This window comes from Entelurus aequoreus, linkage group LG24 (assembly GCF_033978785.1).
Source record: "Entelurus aequoreus isolate RoL-2023_Sb linkage group LG24, RoL_Eaeq_v1.1, whole genome shotgun sequence".
Taxonomy (NCBI): Eukaryota; Metazoa; Chordata; class Actinopteri; order Syngnathiformes; family Syngnathidae; genus Entelurus; species Entelurus aequoreus.
The window spans coordinates 11,730,945-11,751,598 of NC_084754.1; the positions used below are offsets into that span (position 1 = coordinate 11,730,945).

The window sequence follows — 20,654 nt, forward strand, 5'->3', positions numbered from 1 at the left end:
ACATCCGTATATAACGCTATGAAATGCATTGGGAAGGACATGGAAAAACATAAGAGAAGCAAGAAAAGAATGAGAACATGAAAAGTGTACACAAAACAGAAGAGAGATCACACAAAAAAGAGGTGCATGCAAACAATGGCGTTTCTCAGAAGACACTAACATGAAAACACATGCTCCCATACTTTCATGATTAGCGATTTAGGTTTGTTAATAATCATATCTAATACATCTATGCATAACACAATTGCCTGCGATTTATAAATTTAGTTGAGGATGAAAAAATTAACAGTAACAACTACAACTAACAGTTGTACTTTGGTTTTTGTATGCCCCAGTTTTTGTAGGAATTGGTTTCTGAAATATTGTTGTATATGTCTCACTTATTGTACAGCCAAACGTTGATAGTATAAAAAAAGTAGTCTGTTAGCTCAAGTATTATTGTACGGAATCGAGTGCCTAAACACACAATGCCACATATTGGTGACTTAGTCTCTTTTTTATTGGGTATGACTTGACAATAAGTCAACTCAACATGGGACCAAATAAAGTTGCAAGTGACAGCACTTTGATAAATAAGGAAAGAAACACCATTCATTCAAGAAAGAACTCATAGCAAAGTAAGGAGGCGTGTAACTAGAACCTGTGTTGTCTTTCTTCCTGAAATCATGGTTCAGTCACCTGTCACTAGAATTTCCTAACATTTTTAGTGTCTAGCGAATTATTGGGTGAGTCTAAACTGTCTCCAGCCATCCTGTACAATAAACGGTTAGTGCAGACAGCTTCTGCTATTTAACTAATATATCTCACTACCGACAAAGCTCTGTTCAGCTTATCGCCTCAGGATTTTTAGGTTTTTAGTCTCAAGAGGCAAAATGAAACAGTCCGGATACAGTTCTGTCCCAGCTGCCATAACAGAACTAAAAAAGCTTTAGTCCTGTTTTGCTCATATTTGTTTTTGTTTATTCATTCTTTTATTTATGGTATGGTGGAACAGGGGTTTGTGCGTGTGCCTCACAATAAGAATGTCCTATGTTCGATCTCTGGGCTCGGGAACTTTCTGTATGGAGTTTGCATGTTCTCCCGTGACTGCGTGGGTTCCCTCCGGGCACTCCGGTTTCCTCCCACCTCCAAAGACATGCACCTGGGGATAAGTTGATTGGCAACCCTAAATTGGCCCTAGTGTGTGAATGTAGTCTATCTGTGTTGGCCCTGCGATGAGGTGGCAACTTGTCCAGGGTGTACCCCGCTTTCCGCCTGAGTGCAGCTGGGATAGGCTCCAGCACCCCCGTGACCCCGAAAAGGACAAGCGGTAGAAAATGGATGCATGGATGTTCTGGATTGTGATTGTATACTCTATTATTTGTATGGGGAAATATGTTTAATGGATGTCTTTTCGTGGCAACAAAACAAGTTTGCCTTCGGGTACTAATAAAGTAACCGAGCCTTACAAACCAACATCCCCTGATTAATCATCGTCAACAAGTGTCTTCAAAGTAACAAGCCTGTGGGTATTACAATAAATGTATACACAAGGGCGGTTGGTGAAGATCTTGCCCCAAGCACAGGCCCCCCTGGGTGTTTGTAAAGCTTGAAGAAAAAAAAATTTCTGCAATTTAAATCTGTAAGAAGTTGTTAAAAAAATACATCATAGAAGTCAATATATAATCATTATAAAGTTCAATAATAAGGGTACATAAATCAAATTAAGAATGTCTAAGACTACCTATACCACTTATCAAGGGTAAGAAGAGGTGTGTTCCACCTGGATATCGGCAAACCTAGCTTCGAAAACTTCACTCAACACAAAAAAGTTCACTTTAAATTAAAGCTCACCTTTAAGCATTCAAACAACGCCAACATGTTGGAACAACGAGAGGCGATCGACCGTGACTGTGTGGGTTCTCTCCAGATACTCTGGCTTCCTTCCACCTCCAAAGACTTGCACCCGGGGATAGGCTGATTGGCACTATTAAATTGGTCTGATTGTGAGTGTGAATGGTTGTCCGTCAATATGTTTCGGCCCTGTAATGAGGTGGCGACTGGTCCAGGGTGTACCCTCCCCTCCACACGAGAGCAGCTGGGATAGGCTCCAGTGGTAGAAAATGGATGGATTTGATCTACTGATGATAATCCTACATGTATCAGATAATCTCTACTTTACACTTTGAAGTAAAGGAAAACTTGACAGATTCATGATCATATTTAAGTGAATAAGGACAGGTTAACTTATTATTTGAATCCACATTCTGGTCACTTAACATCAAAATTGTTGGCACTTTTTGTAAACAAACAAAACTAAATTATATAGAGGGGTTTATCTAGATAGGTTTAGTGACTTCTTAAAGATGGGGTTAACAAAAGTTTTTTTACATCTGTTTTAAAAAGGCTGGTTTTAACCAAATGTTTTAGTACATGTAAACATATTAAGTGTGTGTGTATGGGCGTTGAGTTTAGGGTGGGATGAAAGGCTCTTTAGGACTTTTGTGTATGGGGGCCTAGGATTTGGTGCTACACCCCTAAATTTAGCAGCGACTTTTTCAGTTGGGTGACAGTAAGAGTGTAATTCATAGCCATGTCAAGTTTGCAAACCATGAAATCTACTGAATTTTACTTTTACAACAGGCATGTAAATTTAAGATGCTGGTCACATAGCTCCTCACATGTTGACGTGTTGTGAGCTGATAAAAATCAATCTAACGCTCCTTCATATAAGAAATTAATTGAGACGTAAAGGCACTTAAATGTCCTTCCAAGTATGACAATAGACGAGCAGACAACTCAGAAGGGTAGTTCAGGAAGCCTCTTTGTAAACTATCTGCTTCTGGATAAAGAAATTAATATTGAGCCTGCAAGCGTGCGAAATTGATTATTTTGTGAATAACTCACTTCAGGCACAGCAAGTATCCGAGATGTTTGGATGCTGGAACTCTGACAAACACAATCAAAAGCAGGCAGATAGCGGCATACAGCAGAGAGAGAGTTAAAAGCGTCATCGTTCAAGTATTTGTGTTGGCGGAGCAGCATATGCGAATGTTCTTAGTTGTAGTACACGACACAAGCTGCCAGAAAACTTCAAGCAATAAATATTTCTGTTCAGACACAAAAAACATCTGTGCTGCAGACGTGAAACAATAATGTAAATTGATTACAATTACAATTATTAGGAAGACCAGAATAACAGTACAGAGGGTTGCAAATTAGTTACATACCACAACAAGCAGCCTGGGATGACCTGAGATCGTGTTAAAAAAAAAGAACACTGCAGCGAGACGATACAACTTCTTGACCGAGAGAGGAGGTTTTGTGTCTGTTAGTGACAATACAGTACACCACATTTCTTACAACAGCTACCTGTCTTGAGGTGTCAGAAGGAGTGGAATCAGGGGAACTTTGGGCTCGAGCCAGGTGCCATTGTTCCATGAAAAAACGTGAAGGTTTTTTCTTAGGCTCCATGAAAATTATAGAGGAAGAGATGAAAGCACTTAAGAGAAATATTACAGCGCAATTTTACCTTCAAAAATATGCCTAGCAATTAATTAAGTAACATTTTAAGTAGAATTACTTCTGGTTAATGTATGGATCATTTAAGAAAGTAGTTATCAATCTTCTCAATCAACACACAAAAACTGATCGTCCAAAGAAAACCATAACAATATAATTATCAGTGACTAATCAATCACTATAAATATAGTACAATAGCTATCAATTTATGCTCATCCAAGACATCCATGTTTCAAGGCAGGTCCACGTGTTTGTTGCTTTTCAAACAAGAATCAATAATAAATAGCTGAAAAGCTATCATTGTAAATAATGATGTTTCACCTTTAATCCGGTTGACTTGCCCTCCAACTGAGAGGCAAGTTGCTCAGCCCTCTCCTCAATACTAAGCACATATAAGGGCACTGGGTCAGACGAACGCAAAGACTTCACTGGTTTCTGCAGAAAAATCCAATCACAAAATGTAAATTCCATATTTTTATACATTCCCTTACTAGTACTTTTCCAAACTCAGTCACCATTTTGTGTTAAAATGTCTTCAAATATATGCTACACTATGAATAAAACCAGTGATCCTCATTAGAAACTGTCACACTCTTAAAATGAATAAAGTGGTTAATCCATGTGCACCAGAAAGTTAAGAATCTCAGTGAAGGCATCCAGAAAAAAAGCCTAACCTTTCTACAAGAGGAATGGCCTGAATTCGGATGCTCAACGAGGCCTCGTGACAAGTACCACTGCTCTAAAAAGAAACGGGATGGCTTTTTCTTAGGCTCCAGGGGAAAGAGAGTTCAAAAGAGGGAATTATATCATAAAAAAGGTGCAAGACAAGAAGATGTGTGTCATTTAAGAAAAACTACACATTTGGGGGAATTTTCTTAAGTAGGACAAGAACACACGTCTTTACCTTTACTGTGCACTCTAAAAAACATCAAAAACCGCCAACAGCCCATTTACATGCAGTGACCAGCATATTATACAAGCTGTAACAACATTGTTATGGTAAGAGCTAACACAGAGGAGCTACTTTTCTGGCGTAGTGACACATCGCCTTGCTCGCACTGCTCCTCCGACCACTAGCGAGTAGTCAGCTATGATCTGGCTTGCGCTGCAAATAAAGGTTGCAACCAGTCATAAAATGAAGAAGAAGCAGAAGCAGAAGGAAGAAAAAGAAGAAAAAAAGAAAGAAGAAAAAAGAAAAAGAAAAGAAAAAGAAAAAGAAGAAAATTGAAAAGAAAAAGAAAAAGAAAAAGAAAAAAAGAAAAAGAAGAAGAAAAAGAAAAACAAGAAAAAGTAAAAGAAGAAAAAGAAAAAGAAAAAAAGAAGAAAAAGAAAAAGAAGAAGAAGAAGAAGGAAGAAAGGCAAAGGAGAAGGAAGAGGAGGAGGAGAAGAAGAAGAATGACAAGGAGAAAAAGGAGAAGAACGAGAAAAAGAAGAAGAAAAAGGAAAAAGGAGAAGGAGAAAAACGACAAGAAGAAGGAGAAGAATGACAAGAAAAAGAGAAGAATGACAAGAAAAAGAGAAGAATGAAAAGAAGGAGAATAATAATGAGGAGAAGAAGAAGAAGAAGAAGGAGCTTGAGCTGCTTCTGCTGCTGTTGTATTGCCTTTGCGTTAGTAAATGTCAATTCCCCCCTCCCTTCTGAGTGACTGGCTGCAATGGATCCTGAGTGGGTACAGTTATTGAATTATTACATTAATGTGAGACTTGTTAGCTGCCTCATACTAGCGGTTTTTCACTATTTACAATGCACAAAAAGGGAAAGATATGTGTCCTTGTCTCACATAAGGATTGTGGATGACCGGCAACATTCCAAAAAAAAGTGCAGTTTTCCTTTAAGAAGAAGTATTGCAACTTGAAAGCATTACTATTGGTTAATTTCTACATTTGTCTGTTGTTTGCACACTTTAGCCACAACACAGCCATGCAAAGTGTTCACCTTTGGTGGCATGTCAGCTTTGCCCTTAAACTTGGAGAAAAGGCAGTCAGCCCTCTCCTGTATACCAGGTACATGAATAGGTCCTGGGTCATTCAGGTGCAAGGGCTTCCAGTCCTGCTGAGGAAGCTTTATTAAGACCTGACAATGTTAAGTAAATCCTGCTGTGCTACTTTAAGCCTGGTCAGGCAGTCATGTTACCCCATAATTCACAGGCTTCTCGTAGTATTCAAGCTCCTCTTCTTCTGGAGTAACACTAAAATGCTTGAAGGCAAATGGTTTGCATTAAGCAGAAATAGTCTCAAAAATAGGAGCTTTAAAATGTGTTTTTTTTTCAGCATGCAGCATGACTGTGGTTGACAATAACTAATAAGCAAAGTACCCGGAACAAAAATTATATTTGTAAGTTGCTACAAAATATAATCATTTGATTGAAGGAAAGAATACAAGAGAGTAAACTATCCCCACACATACACACACAGACAAATACAACGGAATGTGTGTCACCTCAGTGTGAAGAGAGAGCGAGGAAGTGGAGGAGGAAGAGGAAAGAAGCAAAATGGTTTTCTTTGGGCAGCTCCGAGAGCCCAAGCTGTAAGCTTGGTCGGGACCACTTCTTGCCTTGAGGGACGAGGAACAGAACATTCAGCACAAGTCCATGGAGCTGATGACGTCTAGGTGAAGTCGTTTCTGGCTCCTCGTCAGTAACATTCAAGAAATGATTGCAATAATTTAAACAGCTCTTATCACAAAAGTATTGTTAACATTACAACACTTAATATTTAAAAACTTATTGGAGTTAGTCTGAGGTACTTTTGCAATTAATTAGTATCTCTTTTACTACACAAGTTCACACAAATGCAGCAGGGATGATACCTCTATTTAGTCGGAGTTAAAAAAAAATCGTGTTAGTCAAACAATTGCAAAAAGTGTATTAGGATTTGGGAGAAAAACCTAATATTCTATCAGGGCAAAAAATCCAGAACAGTCGTCCCTCGCTATATCGCGCTACAGCTTCAACCTGTCACATCGCGGATTTCTATTTTTTTTGTTTTACTTTAAAAAAACAAAAAAACAAAAACATTGTTTTTACCTAAATTAAGTGCTAAATTAAGTTTTATTTGCTTTATGTTGTGGCAATCGACAAATATTATCCAAGCGTTTCTTGGTTAAGGGTGAAATAAACTTCTATGTAAAAACCTGAGACTTGTGCTACTCTATCTTCACTATGACAATCTCAACCAGATTTATTGTATTGAACACATTTTTGATGGACTTCATCTTTAACTCCTGTCTCATCAGTAACACATATCCACATTGGTGAGCTTTTGATGAAAGCGATCTCAAACGACAGGAACTGGATGCAGCATTAGACATTCGATACACCAATATCAGCAGCTGATCAGCTAAGGTGGAGAAAATCTCTATTGATGCATGTCATTGACATCAATGACACAGCTTTGGTTTGAGCTATGTGTAATGACAACGCAATGGTAACACGGAATGCTAACATCCAAGCTAATGATCGTAGCTGCTACTGTTACGTTGACCAAGTTTTTTGCAAAACAACTTACGCCCGTGGTTCACACATGGAAGCCTAGTTCTAACTTAGAGGAATTACCCAGGATGCGACCAAGTATTTTTCACGTCGTGGCCATGTTGTAGTGACTGGGTGACAGCCATAGCAATTATGCTTAGAGGATCCTCCGGGCTCCTGGTAAGTACAGAAGCCTACTATATTGCGTGAAAAGTATGTGAAGGTGACTATATGGGTGTTAATTCATGTTTAGAGGGTTCTAAATATGTTAAAAAACATATTTACAAGGTTGTAAACAGTTTTATGCTCCAACTATGAAAATATTTCATTTATGAATAATAATCCAATTTTGCAGATCAGTTTATCCTGGTCATGTCTGGTCTCAATTAACCACGATAAACAAGGGACGACTAACTATTCAAACATTATACTCCACTATAGTTTGTGAGAAAATACATTTGTGGGCAAACTACTCCAGCTTTAAAAAAATTATATTGTAGTAGTCGTGTTTACTATTACTTGGTTTCATGGACTATTTTCTGTATTGGAGAAAATGCCTCTGCTTGGAAAGATTAGGGATATTCATGTTTGACAAGTCTATTATCACTTATCAATTATATGAATGAGTTTACAGGATGTAAAAGGGTTCAAGGAATGGCTAACTACAACCAGGCCAGCAGCGCTAACCATACCTGCTCCCCTCTGTTGGGCAGGGTCTGACACTTGATCTTTTCTTTGTATCGAATGCTCAGCTGCTCCTGCTGCTGTGTGCGTCTCTGAACCAGGACAGACAGCAAATATCCGATTGCTTGATTAAGGGTTTAGGATTGTTGCATGAGTATCGAATACCAGAGATTTGATCATCTAACTACTGCTGGGATCACTCACACGGGTGCAAGTCTGGTTCTAGGGATATGGGATATACGGTTAGTAAATCAGTCTTGGGGGAGGGGTTTGTCTCTAAGGAGAAGGGGAAGGTCCCCTTTTTTACCTTTCTCCAAGCTGGGACAGGTGCCAGGCGCACTGGCTCAAGGGGTTTGGGTGGGGACTGGGGCAAAAAGCAGTCCAGATTGGGCAGAGAATCCCCCTTTGTGGTCATGTGAAGATGAAGGACATCGACAGTGGTTGGCAATGTAGCAAAGAAAAGCATGCAAGCAATCATGAAACATGTTGGGAGAGGGAGAAGAGGCACGGGACATAGATACAAAGAAGTGACTGATGAATAGATGAATAAAACATACAATAGGTGTTCAAAACTAAGGTGAAAACCTGTCATTACAGGACCAGACTCAGAGAACATAAAATATACTGTATAATGGTCATAGCATTTATATCTCTACTGCATTAGGGTTATTCCACCGAATCTGTGCCACGCGTGTGTCGAGTACATAAAACATATGAATGCATGATAAATCTAACTGTTTTTTTTGTTTTTTATTACGCCAAGTGTCCTAAAATAAGAATTTACCATGAAATATAATAATCTATATCAGTGGTGACCAAACTGGGGCCGCAGAGTAGTTTAGTTTGGCACGCCAAAGGTTGGTTTCCCAAGTTTAATACATATCGAAACTGACCTCTTTCAAGTTTACATGAATAATTATTGGCATGTCTACGCGTTGATCTCTCTACATTATATATGGCTGTATGGGATTAACTCCTCACTCATGGTGCTGCTGTACGCTTAAAATCACTGTGCTTCCCATTTTTCACTTTGGTCCTTGAAGGCAAAACATTTGAGCACCCCAATCTAAATCCTTCAGAGATATTATCTTATTACTCATTAACTCAGCAATAACTTAAGTTAGTTTTCTTAAAAAAGAAACAGGATAAAATTCACACTTTAGTTGTGTCCCTAAATTGTCACTCAGTCTTGTTACCCCAACACATTACCCCATGTGAAAAATGTGGAATATTACACAAGTCACAGTGTTCACAGAAAGTTGTATCATTCGGATCCTCTGCAGGCTATGGAAAAGCTAAAAGAAAGTTCACTAATTTATTTTTCTGTATATTTAATGGTATTTCAACGATGACCAGGGTTTGGGATTGAACTCTCAGCACAATCCTGATACCTAAATTCTTTTGTATGTTGTGTTTATTTCTAGATTTTTTTGTTGAATGACTATAGTGTGCTTAGTGTCAACATTATATTAGCATGAATACCATATGTGGCTATATTTCAGGTATTTGCTATTTCTAAGCTAAAACAAACTGACTCCTTTTACTTTCAGTCAGGTTACTCAAATAAGTCATGTTCAGTTAAGGAACCTTGTACATAAATGAAATAAAAGTAACCTGAGATGGGCCAATACATATTTTGAGTAGTTTAATATGTGTATTAATCATTTTTAGCGAAATCCAAGTTTATTTGGAGTTCGTTACAACAAGCAAATGGCACCGATTCAGTGAAATTGTCCTTATGTACCACCAGATTTCCTCATCCACAGTATTTGTTTGTGTATGCTAACTACTAAAATGCTAATGATTACATGTAAAGTACGTAATTTTGCATGTCCTCCAAAGCAATTTCAAGCACAACACATAGGGCGCATCACAAATGCCATTTTCAGTCCACTTTTTAACATTTTTTTGTGACTTAAAATCAGTGAATGTCCATCCACCCATCCATTTTCAACCGCTTGTCCTTCTCGGGGTATCATAAATCATTCCAGCTAGCAGACCAAAAATCTAACTGTTCATGCTAACACAACGTCATTAATATTTACTGCACTCGAGTCATAACAATGTTCCTCACAAAGCAGATGCTTGACCCTAATTTAGTCGGCAACATTTACAATAATGCAACATTTGATCAGAGGCACAGTAACACTTGTGTTGACACACATGATGTATTCTATGAGTGTAATAATTGAGAGTTGTCTTTTCTTTCTGCTTCAACAATGATTTCCAGTGTTGTTATAGACCTTTCCTACCCATTAATGTGCAAAGCTGTGCTAACCAATTCAGCACTCTGAGCCCAGACAGCCCGGTAAGGTCGCCCACATGGAACAGGAACAATAGTCCGTCTGACAAATGTCCATTTTGGAGTTCCTCCCAATAAAACAACAGCCCATATGTCCTCCATCATGACACTAAAAGGCACGGCCTCACTGGTTGTGCAAAATGTATACAGCAAATGAAATCCAATTATCAAATTCAAGCAGCATGTGCATACTGTACCTGTCTTTTAAGTCCTGAGGCGTGAGCGGGCGCATTCTCCTCAAACTTGGCAAGCAGCTGGGTAGCCATGACCTTGACTTTATTGTTGTTCCCTACAGCAGCAGAATCCATTTTCCTCTCTGCCAATAGAGCTGGTACATTGGCCTGTCTGTCTTCACGAGCAGCCTTGGATACTTCCTCCTGAAAAAACATTTATTGGGAGATTTGTTTTTCCAATCACCTTTAGGAATTAGACTCTTTGAAATTACAACTCTGAGCAATTTCTAAAGGAATGCACTAGGGGTGTACGATAATCATCAGGACGTATGGCATATTAGTAATCATAATGTGACACCGATAATCCAATAACATTTAAAAAAAAGAATAGATAACAAATAAACATTTTCAAAAATGCTCCAATTACCCATACTGTGCTGTACGCTCAGACCTCGTTGGATGTTACAAACTGTCCCTATAATCACCGGACCTCAGTACTCAGAAGAAAACATCCCGTGTCATGCCTGAACCAAATGCCCTGCAAACACTCCGCAAGGGAATAACACATCAAACCTCAATGGCCACCCACTATTATCCACACCAAAAGAGCAGAGCAGAGCAGAGCAGCTTTATTTGTCCATTCTTAACATGTACAAGACACATAAGAACTGAAATTACATTTTCGGCACAAGCCAACGGATCAGCCACTTAGGGCGCTCCTTAAAACAGAATAAGCTATCAGTGCCCTGCTCCAGTGCAAAGTGATTGCAAACTCATGATTCTGATCCACTTGTGCTTGGCGGTAACATTTTTGTAAGTAATGTTGCATCCTGACAGAAGTCTACGTTCTTTTTAAACTTTATTGGTGACCTCAACATGCCAACAGCAGCCCTCATTAGACAACACCACAGCGCTAGCCTAGCCAGTAGCCACAACAAAAACAACACACCACTTCCTCATGATGGTTATGGCAAGCAAGTAGGTTGTGTTTTTGTACGTTCTCTATGTCCTGTATTGCTGCAATAGTTATGACAATTTGTTGTAGATTATTTATAAATGTATTACTTATTTATAATGACATTTACATCACTAAAGAATTTAAATTACTAGCATGTTCAACTTGAATGTCACAAAATTCCATTACATAAAAAACATTGTTCTTTTTGGTTCTTTTTTACAAAAATGTGCATGTCTTCAATTTTATAAGTAACGGTTTGGGCACCATTTTTAAATTACAGATTTGGTATTAGTATTGGTTAAAATGTAAACAATACTCATCCATAATCAGGACATAAGCTTCACTGATTTATGAATGTTACCCCAAAAGGGACAAGCGGTATTAAATGGATGGATGGATGGATGTTACCATACTAGTGATGTCATATTTGGTTAGGACAAATCTACAAGTAGTTTGTCCAATCCACCATTGTTTGACTCTCTCTTAACTCCAGGTGTGCACACACTACACTCAAATCTACATTTATAAAATAATAGACTTAAATAATAATTTATCGATATCAGTCTTGAGAAGCAGGAAGATATCGGCTTGAAAAAAAATGAGCGTGCGTCCACAGAATACATATATTCCTAGTTTATTCCTTGTCTAATAGAACGTGTTTTTACTGCTATTACTTATTATGCAACAATATAAACTTAATTGGACAGAGATGAAAAGTGTGATCACCTGACATCAAGCATCTACTCTAAAGACAAGATTTAGTATACTCAATCTTGCATCATTATCCAAGTTTTATGTTTATCTTATTTACAGACAATAACCCAGATCCATCCAACCATCCATTTTCTACCACTTGTCCCTTTTTGCATGAAGATAATTTTGAATGCTCTCCATTAATTTATTATATAAATATGTTCATGAACGTAATCTAGATTATCTCTCTCTTGTTTGCATGAATCTTTCACAACAACTCACGTCTTCAGACTGGCTGGTTTTCCTTCTCTTCCCCAAACCGTCCATGTCCTTTTCTTTTTTGTCCTGGTGATGAAATATCAAACAAGGTATTAGTCCCATCACAACAATGTATGTCTCTGCTCAATATATCTGGAAGAGATTATTGGATGTTCGAACTCTGACCTTGGGGTTACGTTTCCTTGAGATTGCAATGCTCTGACCAAGCTTGCTAAAGAAGGAGATGGGTGATTTAGTGCTTGCCATTAGTACAGCCTTCTCCTCTGGACTCAGATTTTGATTATCTGAACAGACAAAAAAAAGGATGAAATACCGGAGTCATTTGTTGGGATAATTAGGCACTGATTCAGTACAACCTCTCTTTATAATGTCATACACTAAATAGACAGTCTCTCACCTCCAGGTGGCACTGTGTCCTTAAACATCTCATAGAACTGGCTAAGGTACATGACCATAGAAAGTTTGTCAGGCTCCACAACAGTAGACATCTCTTTGCCAGTCATGCAGGGTGAGATGCCAAATTCCCTCTCTGCCACGTCAAAACCCAACTGGTTGTTCTTTTCTTGGTCTCGTTCATCCAGGGAATCAAAATCACTGAGGACAACAATGAAAGCGAAACAAGACAAAGTCAAAAACAGGATTTGAAAACAGACGTTCAGAGGCAAAAATACAGAAAGGTATAATTACAACTTTGGTGTTGTGTTCCCTCAAAAACAAAATAACTCCAGGTTCCATAATCTATTTGATTGACATTACTGTGTAGCTCTGTAATTACCTTTTATATGGTTTGTCACCATAAGGTTACCCATTGACATCAATGCAAGTACATTTTAAAAGGTCTACAGTGTATCAAAACAACATTTTCATTAACAAAAAATATTTTATAAAAGAAAATAAGCAGATGGCAGACTACAGATATATAGTGAGTCATACCTTAACTTACAAGTACCTAAATTTATGAGTAATTTGGGATACAAGTGGTCTCTCTGATTTTTGTTAGGCTTTAAGTTGTAAGCATAATTTTGAGTTACGAGCATTTTCGCCAGCGGTTGACGTTGACTTGTCCACAGCCCACAGCCAGAGATTGACACAATCCTGCACTATAACCACCGGAATGGAGAGAGTTGGTGCAAAAAAGAAGACGCAAACGAACGAATAAGAGAAACAACCTGGTCAGTCAGTCTGCATCACACAAGCTGCACTCAGTGTTAGCTACATGCAGCCACAAATTTCCAAACGACTGACATTTATCATTTATTCATTACATTTTGGAGAAGCAGCTGTTGCTATTAGACGTGTTTCAGCATTGTCTCTTGACTTAAACTGGACAGTTGAGCATTACCGTTGAAACACAAACACAACATGCTGTCAACTCTAACCTTTCCGGTCTGTCACTCAATTAGGTTTGTGCGCAACAACAATGTTGTAGTTCCTATTGTTAACTACAAAGCAGCTCGTAGGAGACATCTACAAAAGTCTGGTTCCCAAGGTAAATGCTGAGCAATATTAAAAAATTATTTCATAAAACTACTGTAGTTGTTTGTAATAGATGATATTGTAATGTTTTTCATATCTATATATTTTTTTTTTTCTTAAAAGACATATTACATATTAAAATGATGGTGTTTTGGGAGAGCCCAGCACAAATTGAATGTATTTAAATTAATTTCAATGGGCGAGGCTGATTTGAGACATAAGTGTTTTGAGTTACGAGCTCGGACGCAGAACACTAACTTGATGTATTACCGTACTATATATAATACATTTAATTACCATCCTACTTAATTAACACTGAAAATATGGGCAAAGCGGCAAAGGCTAACTGAATATGTAATACTTTAATAAAAGGTACAACTGATGAGAAAATGTTATAAAACAAGTTGTGTGCAAATAATATGTAAAATAACGCATAGCTGGAAGACAGGCTAATGCATGATTTTTGGTGAGAGACAATTTACGGTACTGTAAATGTAATTGCTGGAAGCCGGGAAAAAAATTTCCATTACACAACAATTACCTCTCACAGTCCATTTAAAAACATCAGTGCATTCCATCAAGCACAGAACAGACTCTCTCAAACCTCTTAGAAGCTGCCTTTTCACATGTGCACAGTTAATGAAGAACTGCACTTTTTGGGGGAATTTCGCCAATCAATCGCAAGCCATATGTAAAACAAGAACACATGTCTTCATTTTATGCATTCTAATTTGTAATATCCGATTATATACAAGGTGGCTAACAATGAAGCTAATGGAAGTTATCTATTGCGCCCATAAAACCCTTATACAAAACATCCAAAAACCGCCAACAATATTCTATTTACATGTCGTGACCTGCATATTAACCAAGTATTAGAGACATTGTTATTAAAAGCAGGGCTGTACGCTTAGCTTTTTAACTAATAGCACCGGTGCTACTAAATGGAAAAATATCGGTCGCAAATAACTTTTTTGTAGCACAGAAACATTTTTGTAGCAATATGAAATGTCTTAGATATCACAATTTCATTATCAACACTTAAACAAGGTACACATGTGCACTCATACATATAAACACAATGTCATCATAAGGCCTACTGTAACACTCAATTAAACACAGAGAACATCCCTAAACTGTGCTAGCACTGTTGCTAACAAAAGTAGGGCTGGGGGATAGGGATCAAAACTAATATCCCAATATAGTTTAGCCCATAAACTAACCCATAAATGGAAATATTTGTTGACGTAACTAAATATCTCCACCATGCCTTGATTTAATTTTAAATGTTCAGGACTGATTGTGATCCCAAATACATAAAAACAGGTACCATCAAGTAAAAAAAAACTTGGTTTTGTGTAATAGGATCCCAATTTAAGAGGTGTTTTGAGATTAGAAAAAAAAAAAAGCCTTGAAAGTAACATAAGAAAAGTCAAATATAATCTCCAATAAGAAAAGTCAAATATCTCCAATCTTCTTTTTAAAAAAACAGTTGGCTATGCTCAATTGTTCAGCTAATAAAAATATAAAAGAAGAAAATGTGAAATAAAGAGTCCAGGGGCCGTACTTATCAAGCTTCTTAGAATTACTCCTAAGAAGTCTCCTAAGAGTTGACTTAAGAGTAAATAAATTCTTCGCTGAAAGCTGCACTTAAAAGTTAGTTATCAAGCGTCTTACTCACACTTTCAGCGAAGTGTAGGACTGAATCTTAAGTGTCACACTCAGAGCTGAATTACGACATTACTATGTGCCGTAAACGGAATTTTAGGTGACGTCATTTCTGTGTCCATAGAAATGACCAATCACGGAAGGGAATCCGTTGTCTAAGAATAAAGAAATATCTTGGAAATATTTAAGTGGACAATGGGAGTGTATATTTTGACAATAAACTACAAAATAATACAAAACAAACTAGTCCCCGCCGGCACTCACGCTACCGCTCCCTCTTCTATCGCCCACACACTCACTGACGTCACTCACCTCACGGCCACACACATACGCTACTGTCATAACATTTTCTTTCCAATTCATTAATTAGGCAACTAATTTGAAACTGGTGTGGGTGGCTCTATATATACTAGCCCACTGCAGACACATGCAGAAATCAACAAGGAATCGAAAAGTATTAAATCTGTGACAAAAGTAATATCCGCTCTGTCTAAACGATACCGTTTGATCAGCTGCTCGTCATCAAAAAAAACAAAAAAACATTGTTCCGTTCCCTGAACGTTCGCGCACGTCTCTCTCGCCTCAGTGCCATCCCCTGCTGGCAACTCCTAACCACTTAAGACACCTCTGAAGGTCTCTTAAATATCGTGGAGAGTAGGAGTGATTCTTAGACTTAAGAACGTTGATAAAAAGCTTTTATTCTTAAGTTTGAGAGTAGGACTAAATTTCGCAAATTCTCAGGACTTAAGTGTAAAATGGCACTCTAAGAAGCTTGATAAGTACGGCCCCAGGTTTTTAAACATGAAAATAAACTGACCTTGAACATTGGTGTTTTTTATAGGTAAACATCATAGAACATACACACAAAGATACACACAGCTCTCAGCGCGAGTGATCGATCATTTGGTTATGGTTTAAATTTATTTCAAACATGCTATACAGATGGGCGAAAATTTTAGTCTAATTTTATCAGATTTGAATGGATTTATTTTAGGAGCAAAACGCAAAAAAAGGCGCACCGTACAGCACTGATTAGCGCTAATGCCGGGGACCTAGTTTTAGCGGCGACCCCAAATAAGTAACTAGCTCGGGTGAAAGTTCATTTAAGATCATAAATCATGCCTCTCACTTACACAGTTTAAGGTTGTAGAGAAGTTGGTCAACTTTGAAATACAACTTAGACCTGGAGATGACGAGAAAGACACGAAAAGACGCTTGGTTTGTGTTACTTTTTTTCACCTTTAACTGCTTGAGGATTATGGTTAATTCTTCATCTAAACGGGAAGATATAAACGTCCCATCTGTCGACATCCCAGTGAGAGCAGACATTGTACAGTGAGTGATTGTTTTATTATGTCTGTAGTTTTTCTAAGCTTGTTAAGCACTTAGCACTACTGCTGCTTGCTGGTTCTTCATATCACTCAGCTTCTGAGTGATCCATATATCCATATATTCAGACTCACAAACACAAGCTTCTGGACCATCATTTGTCCCAAAGGAGTCACTGTTGGCTCTCATGAAGTGTGGCATGTTTAGTAGTGGTTGGACATAGCGAAGGTTGTGATGTGTCTGTGAAATTAATGTTCCACTATTTGCTTAAAGAGACCAAAATACATAAATATTACATGTCACTATGAATGTGCATGTTACTACATTGCGCATATACTTCCAGCTTGTATATAACACATACTTGCCAACCCTCCCGTTTGTAGCGGGAGACTCCCGGTATTCAGCGCCTTTCCCGATAACCTCGGCAGAGATTTTCTCCCGACAAACTCCCGGTATTCAGCCGGAGCTGGAGGCCACACCCCCTCCAGCTCAATGCGGACCTGAGTGAGGACAGCCTGTTCTCACGTCCGCTTTCCCACAATATAAACAGCTTGCCTGCCCAATGACGTCATAACATCTAGGGCTTTTAGAGAGTAGAGTGCACAACTGCGCACACAACAAGGAGACGAAGCAGAAGAACGAGGAAATTACAGACATGGCGACGCCGTCGACGAGCAAGATGAAGAAACACGCTTGCAAGTTCCAAAACAAATGGAAACAAGAATTTCAGTTCATCCAGGACAGTTCGAAGGGGAAGGTGTAGGTTGCCTGTAAATTTTGTAGAACAGACTTCTCCATTGAACACGGTGGCCGAAATGATATACTCATCATGAACGGAGAAGTTAAACAGGACAATACTGCCATCTACTGGATAGCCACCGGAACACTGAAATTCAAGTATTTCTTTTATTTATATGTATAATAAATAAAAAAAAAAATATATATATATACATATATATATATATGAAATATATATGAAATACTCGAGTTGGTGAATTATAGCTGTAAATAACCCCCCCACCTCCCGATATTGGAGGTCTCAAGGTTGGCAAGTATGATATAACATGTTGTAGGTTTTTGGTTTTTTTTTTAGAGCGCTTTATACGTGGAATAGAGCAAATCGCATTACCTTTATTGTTAGATGAGTCTTGCAAGCGTATATTTAGAAGTTGGAATACATAAAAAAAAACAACATGTGTGCCTGTCTCACATGAGCATTGTGAATAATATCCAAATTAAAAAAAAAGTGCAGTTTCGCTTTAAACATCCTAAACCCTCTCCTTACTTAAAGCAGCTGTCACACAACTAATAGCTTAGATTGTTAACTGCCATGTTGCCACAAGAGAACATCAATCTGCATTATGGCTGTGGCGTGTGTGTGTGTGCGTATTCTGTGGTGTGTGCGTGTGTGTGTGTGAGCGGAAAAGGGCAAGGCCCCCTCAAGGGCCCTGAGGAGTCCATTACATGTGGTATCTGTCACCTCATTAACACAACACACATACACAACAAAAGGCAAAGTCCAATTCAGACACTTAACAGCGCATGCAACCAACAAATATTCATATAACAGGCTAGTCTTCCAATCAATCAATCAATCAATGTTTATTTATATAGCCCTAAATCACAAGTGTCTCAAAGGGCTGCTTTAATCTTTAAGTCACCCACACTGAGCAGATCACATAGTTAGGAATCTTTCACAAATTTACACCGAGCTGGGTATGTGTTGTGCATGTGTTCTTCAGGTACTCACATAAAATCTGGCCTGTATCTGTGAATGAGCGCACACAGGGCCAGACCACTCTTCCATGACATAGTGAGGTCCTTTACGCACACATTTCGATATCCTTCTGTTTGCCTCTGACACCAGTTAAGAAGTTTACTGGATCGAGCTATGGATTCTGAAGAGGCAGGAAGAGATAAATTGTGTTATCATGTTAAAATTACAAATGGGAAGCTAAAATACAACCATTTTTTGTTTGTAGCATTGCACACACTGTATGGGAAAAAAATATTTGGACACACCTTTAATCAATACTCACACCCGCATTCGACTTAGTGGGAACAATTTAGGAAAAGCCATTTCATGTACCAGCAGTGGTTGCATGAGTTGAATGTGGAAGAACTTGAGAGCCATGAGTTCCACCTCAACAAACCTAGGAGAGATTAGCCAGATCCCTATCCGACCCATCTAAAAAGATCTATATTCGTAGTCCAAAATGCTGTATATTGTCTTCCTAGAAGAGTGGAGCCATATTTTATTTCCAGTTACAGTAGGTGTAAAAACTAGGTGTCCAAATACTTTATTCCAGATAATGTCTCTCTGCTGGACAATCTTACGGCCTCTGTCAGGCTGAAGCTGTGAAGGGACTCCTTAAGGTTTATCAGCCGTGACTCCATCATCCATGTTAGTACCAGTATAAACTGGTTCATGAGGTAATGTAATGAACCATGAAAGGTCAGTTGTTTACTGCCGTAAAGACGACATGGCATGCAAATGAGCGGTTAGGAGAGTATGCTGTTTATGTTGAATTTATTGCAACCAATCAATGACCTGGTTAGTACACGCCAAATATTTATGTTCCATTATTTAACAATAATCATATACATAGTTTATGTAGTATGTAGTAGAAAACCACACATTTTTGTTGAAACTAAAAAAAGAAAACTCCATGCATTTGGACATTGTGTTACCTTGCAACTGCTTGTCAAGCAGGCAATAGTCTATAGTGGAAATAGTCCAATGTTACATTGCAGCAGCAAAAATCTTTCACTAATGAATTGTGAAAGTATGCACTTTTGTCAGTAAAACATTTAACACATACTGTAAACAAAAAAATACAAACCATTCCTGGCCAACTTTGGTGTCGATGAGTTGATCACATTTTCCATTTCAATGCGCAGCTCTCTGGATTCTCCCGTGTCGATCAAGTGCCGTACCTGTAAATTATTTTATCTGCATTATTTTACATATCAACTTTTAATCCAAGAGTATTATACAATTATATATTATATACAAAAATATGTAATGTTTTCTTAAATGCTTTTTCAAAAGTTCTTAAGATATATGATGACAGAATGATCCAACAGAAGAGCTGTGCCAAAGAAGTGTAAATTTAGCAGTCTGTGAATTATTGTGGTTGAAATTTACTGTGCAGTAGAACTGCATTTTAATTTGTTTTTCTCTCATCCAACGATCCATCCATCCATTTCCTACGGCTTGTCCCTATCGGGGTCGCTTTACATTTCTTAATATAATAACCACTCTAAACCACAACCCCAACCAATCACAGGAACATTTATCTGTCAATATCTTATTTATGACAACATTATCAATATTATTAGCTCCATTATCAGTCCATCCAGGATTTCACAGGCTTTTTTGTGATTATTGTGGCCTAAAATGCCTAAATTCAGAGCAGACTTTTCAGAAAGTTGCGGCAAAATTTGCAATGTTTTGAGGCTTTTTTCTTTCAATAACATTATATTAACTCATGATTTTATGAAATTGATATTGTTTTAAGTGTTCCTTGTAACCTTAACCTAAAAAAGCACAGGATTTCAGCACAATTTCAAAACAAAGACTGTATTGATGTTTTACTCCTTTTCATACCACAGAGACTAAAAAGGAGAAACTCATTGTCAAATTATGTTTTATTTATAACTAATAATAGTAACAATGAATTATAATTACATAAAGAAAAACTTAACCAAAGGCTTCCTTACTGTCTGCTGCCTGCTCTTGTATTCACAAGTTGCAGACATTCTCTGTGTATGTTTTATGCTTGAAAAGTGTTTGTCCATCTTAAACATTCTTTTATGTTCCGACACACTCAGCCCCGCACATAAGGAGCATTGGCTAACTGTTGATAGCGATCTATCGTGGTAATTTTTGTTGGTAAATGAGACAATGAGAGAATATCATCATATCATCACACATCAACATCTCTGTCATGTAAATGCTGCCTTAGTGCTGTGTTGGCATTGCACACGAGAATCTGTTTTAATTGTCTTAACCTGTAAAAAATAAATAATATAAAGTAAATATATGAATACATGTAAACTAAGAAGTGAGGGCGCTGGTGTGTTGCTAAATGTTTATGTACTATTTTACCACAGAAAGC

The 20,654-nt window shown here is 37.9% G+C and overlaps 1 protein-coding gene across 1 annotated transcript in view; it reads right to left on the minus strand.

Moving 5' to 3' along the window:
• mical3a (microtubule associated monooxygenase, calponin and LIM domain containing 3a) overlaps positions 1 to 20,654 on the minus strand; it is a 132,770-nt gene that overhangs the window by 49,589 nt on the left and 62,527 nt on the right. Inside the window, exons 11-25 of the mRNA XM_062035332.1 lie at positions 19,377 to 19,470; positions 18,284 to 18,431; positions 12,458 to 12,654; positions 12,226 to 12,344; positions 12,064 to 12,126; positions 10,155 to 10,334; positions 7,963 to 8,058; positions 7,664 to 7,747; positions 5,942 to 6,055; positions 5,636 to 5,698; positions 5,438 to 5,551; positions 4,176 to 4,271; positions 3,823 to 3,936; positions 3,352 to 3,447; positions 1 to 16 (exon numbers count right to left, since the gene is read on the minus strand). The exon at positions 1 to 16 is cut by the window's left edge and continues 92 nt beyond it. Of these exons, the coding sequence (XP_061891316.1) occupies positions 1 to 16; positions 3,352 to 3,447; positions 3,823 to 3,936; positions 4,176 to 4,271; positions 5,438 to 5,551; positions 5,636 to 5,698; positions 5,942 to 6,055; positions 7,664 to 7,747; positions 7,963 to 8,058; positions 10,155 to 10,334; positions 12,064 to 12,126; positions 12,226 to 12,344; positions 12,458 to 12,654; positions 18,284 to 18,431; positions 19,377 to 19,470 (1,594 nt within the window). The remainder of the gene's footprint in view (positions 17 to 3,351; positions 3,448 to 3,822; positions 3,937 to 4,175; positions 4,272 to 5,437; positions 5,552 to 5,635; positions 5,699 to 5,941; positions 6,056 to 7,663; positions 7,748 to 7,962; positions 8,059 to 10,154; positions 10,335 to 12,063; positions 12,127 to 12,225; positions 12,345 to 12,457; positions 12,655 to 18,283; positions 18,432 to 19,376; positions 19,471 to 20,654) is intronic.